At 43.5% G+C, this 9,676-nt stretch overlaps 1 protein-coding gene across 1 annotated transcript; it reads right to left on the bottom strand.

Moving 5' to 3' along the window:
* Positions 1–1,725: 1,725 nt before the first annotated feature.
* Positions 1,726–5,851, bottom strand: LOC310753727 (inositol polyphosphate 5-phosphatase OCRL-like; the record flags this gene model as incomplete). Its single annotated transcript, XM_083595072.1, has 4 exons — positions 1,726–2,056; positions 2,190–2,306; positions 3,028–3,176; positions 5,827–5,851. The coding sequence occupies 4 exons, from the start codon at positions 5,849–5,851 to the stop codon at positions 1,790–1,792; spliced, it is 558 nt and encodes a 185-aa protein (XP_083451198.1). The 3' UTR covers positions 1,726–1,789.
* Between the last annotated feature and the right edge of the window lie 3,825 nt (positions 5,852–9,676).

The raw sequence follows: 9,676 nt of genomic DNA on the forward strand, positions 1-9,676 counted from the left end.
GCACAGGGAAGGGAGCTGGCACATGGCAAGATGGCACAAGGGGAAGGTCAGTGTCAGGGAATTGGAGGCTGCAGGGGAAACCATGAGGGAGGGAGACAAATATAGAGAGCCCAAGCCGGCATTCAGCAGCGTCTCTTCCTCGTCAGAGGGGGAAACTGGCAGGGGGGAGCCTAAAGCAGGACCCAGCCATTCACAGGGCAAAACGAAAAGGAAGCATCTTTTCCGGGAATGGGCTTGTTGGCAGCGTCACAGACGAAAGTCAGATGACTCATCTGGATAGCTGAGTATGGATGTATGTGTTTGATCTCTCGTAAACGGCTTTGAAGCTGAACAATAAATCTTGTGAAGAGATGGTGCGAAGCCCGGAAAGTTGCTTTACTAGCTTATCAGCACCCTCATCCCTCACAGCATGAGTCATCTCCTCGCTGATAGCTAGTGGAAAAGGGGATTAAAACAGACGCTATGGAGAAGGAAATTGCTGACCTGAGAAAACGGAATGCCGGACTTGAAATGAGGGCTTCAGACTTGCAATCTCGGCTGGAGGAATGCAGAGCTGCGCAGAGTGGTGCCACAGGTGGGCTATTGGGAAATACAAAAGGAACATGGGTGGAGGAGTGTTGGGATACTGCCAGGGAGACAAAGGCCATCATGGTTCCACGTCGCCTCCGGACGATCCATCGATCTCCCGTAGATACAGTATCAGTCAATTAGCAACACGAAGCCTCAGAAATAGCTTGCCACATTCCAGAGCTCGTGCACGCTCTATCAGCAGAGTTCGCACAACGAAAGGCGCACTCAGGAGAGCATTATTTATAACTTTATTCAGCGTTGGTCAGAACAAAGAAAAAAACATGACTGCCTGCTTCGATGTCTCAGGCACAGAGAGAAAAACGAAAGCAATAGACAAAACAGAAACTTCCTGTGAGCAGAAAATACGTAGGCTGTGACTCACAACAGCCTGTCCCCTTTTTAAGGTGGAACGGAAATATCCTAACATCCTCCCCCTTTCCGTGTAACCTGTAGTACCTGTGGTTCAACCCAATTGCAACCTCTGTACATAAACCTTAAGTTGTTCTCTGTTAACAACCTAGGCAACAGATCAGCAGGAATTTCATTTCCTGGCATGTAGGACACCTGAATGAGTCCTTTCTGAATACACTCTCTTGCACGATGTAGCTTAATCTGCAAGTACTTGGTTCTTTGCTTGCAACTCTCTGAGTTCAGCAAAGCCAAACAGGATCTATTGTCTTGATACACTTGTATAGGACATTTCACAGAAACTCTGATGTCCTTAAACAGTTGCATCAACCATTCACAATCCATGAGTGAAAATGACAGAGCATTGAGTTCTGCTTCACAGGAACTTAGGCTTACTGTCATCTGCTTTTTGCACAGCCAGTCAAACAGGCAGTGGTTGTACATGTAGCATACTCCAGAAGTGCTTGTACCATCCGTGGTGTCACTTTCAAAACTAGCATCTGCAAAGATTTCAAGACCTCCAGTCTTCTGACTCCACAGATGTTTAGTATCTGTCTGCCCTGAATGAAGCAGGAGCCTACAATGTTGGGCACTTCTGGCTGCTCTAGTAGAAACCTTAGTGGTGCAGCTGCAGCAGCAGGGATTGTCGACACTGCACCCTCCTGGTGTTGCTGAAGTGGAACTCTCATGAACCCCAGTCAGCAAGGTCAATTCTTAATAATTATGGGAATGTTGGTCTATCAACATTTGGAGAGCACTATGCTGCCTACCCTTGAGCTACACACAGGCAGGAAAGTTACAGAAACGTGACTCAATTTGCTTCTCCAGATAGCGGAGACCAACAAGTTACATCAGCCAAGGCTCTCTCCCTCCAAGCCCTCGAAATGCACTCGTGTTTCATGATTGTCAGCTGCAGCAGACCCTGGTCAGGGGGCAGGAAGCTCATCTGGGCACAGATATCCTTGTAATTCTGGTTTCGGCGCTTGAAGTCTTCCACGTGGGCAGCAAGGTGGGAATTGACAATGCAGAAGCTGGTATTGTTGAAGACAAACCTCACGGCCACACACCCCTTATTACCCTGCAGGGGCGGAGCAAAGATGGCTGTTAGCGAGCAAGCAGGAAAGAGGGGGAAACTGGTTGGCAGAGATTAGAAAAAACATAGACAGACAGAAAGATAGACATAGGGAATTCCGCTGTCAGGGTCTACTCACCATCTTCCCCATGATGCCTGTGCCCACTGTCTCCCTCATCACTTCCTTGATGCGGCTGAGCTGGTCCTTCTTGACAAAGATGAGCAACATCATTCCGACTAGACGCACCAGCTGCACCTAGAAGATGCAAGGTACTGGGATGTCTACCAGCTTTGTTCATTACTTGCTGTCATGGGCTGGCTGGATGCAGATAGGAGTGGTAGGTGGCACCAACTGGGGATCCCCCAAGGGAAGAAGGCTCAGAGCCAGGGAACTGGTGGGGGGACGATGACGCTGAGTTGTCAGAGGGAGAAGAGGGAGCAGACTGTGAGCGAGAGGAGGTGTTGGAAACTGAAGAGGCAAGAGGGCAGGAAGATTCTGTGGCAAACAGCAGTCCAGAATCAGAGACAGAAGTGGAGGCTGGAGGCGGGGGTCAAGAGGCAGAGATCAGGCAGGCTGCTGAAGAAGCCAGGGGGTCTCCCCATCAGCTCCCCTCCCTGCTGGTCTCCCAGAACACAGAGAAATTAAGAGGATGGAGCAAAGACAGTCAAGGTGTCAGAGTCTCAGGTTGCTTGGGAAGGCCCAGGGGGAGGAGGAGACTTCAGAGAGTGGTGGGAGGGTAGCAACCTTCAGCCTTCACAACTACCTCACTGGGGCAAGACCTGTTGGGAAAGGTTTCTGTGATCACTAGGCCTGCACGGTTTTGGTTTCTTTGAATAAAGAATTTTGGCTTCTTTTGAATAAAACACCACTGACACCAGGTGTTTTTTATTGCTGACCTATTCCTCCTCCTTCTCCTCCTCACTCCAGCTCCTGACAGTTGTCTGGCTGCTGAAGAAATGGGTGGGGTTGGACTTACTTTCTTGTACTTGGATTTGGAACACAAAGCCTTTTCCACAGCTGTCAGCCACTCTTGCTCCTTTGTCGAGTCCAAGTAGAAGAAAGCCTCTGTGCTCAGGTCCAGCTCCTGGAACCGAATGCCCAAGTGCCAAAGAGAAGGATGTGGAACTGCAGGAATAGGACTCCAATCGGAACAGACGTGCTGGTTAAATATGCAAAGACAACAGGAGTGTGTGGCAGGTAGGATTACAAGGGCAGGCAAGATCAGGACCAAGAACAAAAAAGTAATACCAGCCAATTCTTCCTCAACTTAGCTATTCTGGGCCCCAAATGAGCTTTGCTAATGAAAGAAAAAAAGCTTTTTCCTTGTATTTTTAAAGATGTGTCAGCCAGCCTGATATTTAAGCACTATCCCAGTAGCCACAGGCAACCAGAAATTCTTTGAAGGCAAGTGAGTTGGTTGATCTCTCCATTCTTCCTTCACCTGGCAACCTGGTTTCCAGGCTGGCTTTCAGGGAGCAGAAAACCACCTCTCAGATCTGCTGTGCCAAGCTTGTTTGCTAGAAGATTACCCCGTAACACCCTTGTCCGCTTTGCAAACCTCCTAAATGGCTAGCATTCTGTGTTTCCATGCTGGCCATGAAGGAATGGGCATTCCCCACTCTGAAAACAGCACAGAAATACAGCCTGTCTAGTAAAGGGGTAAAAAGAGCAAGCTAAACAGCCTCTGTAAAACAGTAAGATCTGAAGCTGCTAACCACATACTGATAAACACTTAGCTAGCTGGTCAGTCTACTTTCGGTTTCATTCCTGGCTCCTTGTTACATTAATACTGCGTCAGAAACCTCCCAAGCAGATATCCAAAGTTCTTTGGCATTTCTCCAGTTGTTAATGAGATGTCTCTTCTAGTCCAGGGGAGTCTTTTGATCTTCTTCCAGGAAACCAAGAGTCGAAAGCCTTGATTTTCCTTTTTTCCTTTTTTTCCAGTCATTTCCACACAGTTAGTAATTATTAGAGTTATTAAAACCTTATTATATCAACAAATGCAAAATTTTTAGACTCACTTGCTTTCCTGGTGACCTTCAGCTTAAACACAAACTGCTTTGGAGTGAGGAAAAAAATCCATCACACTCAAAAAGCCCAGCTGGAGGGACCTGGAAGTGTGCGGGGAAGAGCAATTTTGTAGTGGGTTTGTTGCACAGTAGCACCAAGTTCACTAACTGGCTGATTCAGATTGAATCTCATTCAAAAATAGTGCAATGGTGTGTATTTTAGCCAGCCATCCGACTGCTGCAACTGTTCCCTGGGTGCCACCACACTGTCCTGTCTGTGTGTTTGGAAGGGAATGGGAGCTATGCTCCTCCCGAGACACTCCACTCCTTCTTCCTTAGCTGTGTTGTTCAACAGCTGAGGCAACCTTCACAGTTCTGGGATGCCGAGGAAGCAAACCAATAGTCACGTTCATCTGTACTGGCTCAGTATGACCTATTCTGACAGATGCTGCTTTTCATATTCATGCCCAAGAGCCTTTCCGCTCCAGAGATCTGGGGCAGAACCTGGGATCTGCACACCAAGGCTGGAGTAAGAAAGAACCCTTGCCAGCTGGCCACGTTGGGCGCCTGCCTGGAGAGTGGAACCCGGGGGTTCAAGGGACATCGTGCTGCTCCTGGCAACCCCCACCCAACCTGACGTCCCCCTCCACCTGAATCTCATTTCCCCTGGGACGCACTTCCCATCCTGGAGCAGCTGGGGGGGGTATCACTCCCCACCCCCCCTTTCCAGACCCCATTCTCCTCATTCTTCTTCTTCATGCCCCCTCTTCGCTCCTTCCAGCCTGGTCTCCCTCCCCATGTCCATGGCCTTGGGTGTTTTCCTGAGTGTATCTTCAGAACAACCCTCTGTGAGGGAGGCTAAGCTGGCCCAAGGACTGGCCCAAGGTAGCTCAGCCAAGTTGCCAAGGCCAGCATTTAAGACCGCGCATCCTTTCCCCTCAGATGAGAAAGCCGGGATGAGTCATGCTAGCAGCCTGTGGCCTTGATGGGCTTTGTGGCAGCCCAGCCCAGCTGCTATAGTCCACCTCTGAACCGAGGAAGCGCAACTGGAGAGACAGAGCCCAGCACTTTTCTCACGGGACAGAAGCGCACGACTTCCTCCTCCCACTTGCCGCCCACCCCAGTCTTTCTTCGACAGCTCAGTTTAGTGTGTCAAGAGGCTCATCCCAGGTGGGAATTCGGGTGGCGCTGCTTGCAGAAGGAGAAGCGGCTGGTGCTGGCGGAAACTCCCATTGTTCTTCTCAGGTAGGCCTGATGTACGTTTTACCAAAAAGTATGGCTTGACTACTGATTTCCCATTTAAAGGATGGGAAAAGACCTAAGTTTGTAGGACAGGTGAAAAAAAACCATGAATTACATTTAAAGTTCTGCGAGATGCAAAGGAAAGCTTGTGTTTAAAACTTGTATTTTACAGCTTGTTGCTTGGTGCGGTTAACGGAATGGGGGATATTGAGAAAGAAGAGACTTGGAATTAGAAGGTTAGGATTTAAGGTAAGGTTACCAGATTTTTTTTCAAAGAATCCGGGGACACTTTTTTTTTTCAAAAGAGAAAAAAATGTTATTTTTAAAAAATCTTTTTTTAAAAAAATAAGAAGTAATATCTTCTCTTTTTTGTCTCCTCTGTCTTCTTGCCTTCCTCTGCCTTCCTCTCCTCTTGCCTTCCTCTGCGCCCCAGCCTGATCTCTTGGAGTGCTATCTGCCGTGGAGTAGGCTTGGGTCGGGCCTGGGCTCAACCCCGTGCCCTTGCCCTCCTGGTGCTCTCCTACCTCTCTTCCTCAGCGACACTAGCATGGCAAGGTCGGGCCTGTCAGCATCGCCCTTGTTTTTTTTTTGTTGTTTTTTTTAAAAAGATATTTATTGGAGTTTTACAAAAATATGCATTTAAAAGATCATATAAAAAGAAAGAAATACAATAAAAGAAACATAGAAAAATACATAAAGTAAGAAAATAATAATAAAAACAAATCCATTTTTGTAACCCTAACTCGTTATCTTATTTCCTTGGCCTCCTCACACCTCCCCTTTTTGTATTCCCATTTAAATAATCAAGTCAGCAAATCCTTACCCTCTTTCGTTTATCTTAACTCTATATCTTAACATATTATAACTCTATATTTTCATCCATTTATCAATTCATTTTTGCATATTCTTATTAACTTTGTTGCTAATGCCACTTATTTTCAGTCCAACATCATTTTAACATTCATTAATTTTACAGTGTTTCTGAAGATAGTCTTTAAATTTCTTCCAGTCTTCTTCCACCAACTCTTCTCCCAGGTCACGGATTCTGCCAGTCATTTCCGCCAATTCCATATAATCCATCATCTTCATCTGCCACTCTTCCAGGGTGGGTAGCTCTTGTGTCTTCCAATACTTTGCAATAAGTATTCTTGCTGCTGTTGTTGCATACATAAAGAAAGTTCTATCCTTCTTTGGCACCAATTGGCCGACTATACCCAGGAGAAAGGCCTCTGGTTTCTTCAGGAAGGTATATTTAAATACCTTTTTCATTTCATTATATATCATCTCCCAGAAAGCCTTAATCTTTGGGCACGTCCACCAAAGGTGAAAGAATGTACCTTCATTTTCTTTACATTTCCAACATTTATTATCGGGCAAATGATATATTTTTGCAAGCTTGACTGGGGTTATGTACCACCTGTAAATCATTTTCATAATATTCTCTCTTAAGGCATTACATGCCGTAAATTTCATACCAGTGGTCCACAACTGTTCCCAGTCAGCAAACATAATGTTATGACCAATATCTTGCGCCCATTTAATCATAGCAGATTTAACCGTTTCATCCTGCGTATTCCATTTCAACAGCAAGTTATACATTCTTGAAAGTATCTTAGTTTTGGGGTCTAACAATTCTGTTTCCAATTTTGATTTTTCCACCTGGAAGCCAATTTTTTTATCCAAATTATAGGCCTCTCTTATTTGATAATAATGAAGCCAGTCTCGCACTTTATCTTTTAATTTCTCAAAACTCTGCAATTTCAGTTTATCTCCTTCTTGTTCCAAAATTTCCCAATATTTCGGCCATTTGGCCTCCATATTGAGCTTTTTCTGAGCCTTCGCTTCCATTGGTGACAACCACCTTGGGGTTTTATTTTCCAATAAGTCTTTATATCTTATCCAGACATTGAACAATGCTTTCCTGACAATATGGTTTTTAAATGCTTTATGTGCTTTAACCTTGTCATACCACAAATATGCATGCCACCCAAAAACATTATTAAAACCTTCTAAGCCCAAAATGTCTGTGTTCTCAAGAAGCAGCCAAACTTTCAACCAGCAGAATGCTGCTGATTCATAGTAAAGTTTAAGGTCCGGCAGGGCAAATCCACCTCTTTCCTTTGCGTCAGTTAGTATTTTAAATTTTATTCTGGGCTTCTTGCCCTGCCAGACAAATCTAGAAATATCTTTCTGCCACTTCTTGAAACAGTCCATCTTGTCCAAAATTTGCAATGACTGAAACAGAAATAACATTTTTGGCAATACATTCATCTTTATAGCTGCAATTCGACCCAACAAGGAAAGCTTCAAATTTGACCATATTTCTAAGTCTTTTTTCACTTCTGTCCAGCATTTCTCATAGTTATCTTTAAATAAGTTTAAGTTCTTAGCAGTCATATTAACCCCCAAGTATTTTACTTTCTTAGCTAATGTCAAACCAGTCTCCTTCTGAAACTTCTCTTTCTCAATCGGTGTTAAGTTTTTCTCAAGAACTTTAGTTTTTGACTTGTTCAGTTTAAATCCTGCCACATGACCAAATTCTTGAATCAGTTCTAACACTCTTTTCGTACTAGATTCTGGCTCCTGTAACGTCAAAACTAAGTCATCTGCAAAAGCCTTCAGTTTGTATTGTTTGGCTCCAACCTGAATACCTTTAATCAGACGGTCCCTTCTAATCATATTTAACAAAACCTCCAGGACCGAAATAAAAAGCAATGGGGAAATTGGGCAGCCTTGTCGTGTCCCTTTCTCTATCTTAAATTCCTCTGTCATCACATTATTGACTATTAGCTTAGCTTTTTGCTCTGAATAAATTGCACTTATACCATTTTCAAACCCTTGGCCCATCCCCATTCCCTGAAGATTTTTCTTCATAAAATTCCAAGAAATATTGTCAAAAGCTTTTTCCGCATCTATAAAAATTAAAACTGCTTTGGTATTGATATTCACTTGCAGCTTCTCCAAAATATTAATTATGTTCCTCGTATTGTCAGACAAATGTCTACCTGGAAGAAAGCCGGCTTGATCTTTATGTATCTCTTCAGTTAATACCTTTTTTAATCTGTTAGCCAAAATATCAGCAAAAATTTTGTAATCCACATTGAGCAGGGATATGGGACGGTAGTTCTTAAGTTGTGTCTTTTCAGACTCAGTTTTCAGTATGAGTGTAATGTAAGCTTCCTTCCATGACTCTGGCGCCTTTTTCCCCTCCAGAATTTCATTACAAACCTCCTTTAGTGGCTGAATTAACCAATCTTTCAGAGATCTATAGTATTTGGAGGTAAGACCGTCCGGCCCTGGAGATTTGCCCAACTGCATATTCTGAATGGCACCTCCTGTTCTGTAATTTTGTGATTCAACATTATCTTATTTTCTTGAGAGATTTTTTGTAATCCATTTGTTCTTAAAAATTGGTCTATATCAGTCTCTTTCTGTGGCCCTTGTGTATATAGCTGTTTAAAATATCTCTGGAAACACTTTCTAATCTCCAATGGATTCTGTATGTTCTTTCCTTCCACATCCAGATTTGTAATGGTATTTAATTTTTGTCTTTTTTTCATCTGCCAGGCTAGCAGTTTCCCACATTTATTAGCTGATTCAAATATCTTTTGTCTCATCTGCTTAATTTTCCATTCTACTTCCTGATTTATCATTTTCATGTATTGTACTTGATATAATTTTATTTCTCTCAGAATCTCTTGCGACTTTGGTTTCGCTCTTAATTTCTTCTCTCCTTTTATTTTTTCCAAGATTTTATCTTTTTTCTCATTTTGTATTCTCTTCTTTAATGCATTCTGTTGAATCAGAAACCCTCTCATAACCGCTTTGCTTGCGTCCCAGATTACTCTTTTTTCAACCGTAGTATTCAAATTTATCTCAAAATAGTCTCTCAGGATTTTTTGGGCCTTCTTAATAACCTCTTGAATAAGGTGTCATTCATCCTCCATCCGAAGGAACCGATTGGTGTTAATTTCATCTCCATCTTCACCGCATTGTTGTCGGAGCAGGTTTTTGGGCAAATTTCCGCTTTTCGAATCTTAGGTGCCAGTCCTCTAGTTATCCATATTTGGTCAATTCTTGTCCATGTCATGTTGGCTTCAGAGAAGAATGTTCCCTCTCTTCCAAGGGGGTTCTTGGATCTCCAAATGTCAATCAAGTCCATATTGTCAGTCAGTTCAAAAAAGGTTTTTGGTAGTCTGCCATCTTTAGTTACAACTTGTCTCTGCGACTTATCCATATTTGTAGATAACACTCCATACATATCTCCCATCAGGATAATATTATAGTCCATGTAGTCAAGCAATGTCTCTTGCAATTTCCTAAAAAATTCAGATTTCCCCTCATTTGGTGCATAAACTCCTACAATCAGGAATT

This window comes from Podarcis filfolensis, assembly GCF_964270895.1.
Source record: "Podarcis filfolensis genome assembly, chromosome: W".
In the NCBI taxonomy this organism is placed as follows: Eukaryota; Metazoa; Chordata; class Lepidosauria; order Squamata; family Lacertidae; genus Podarcis; species Podarcis filfolensis.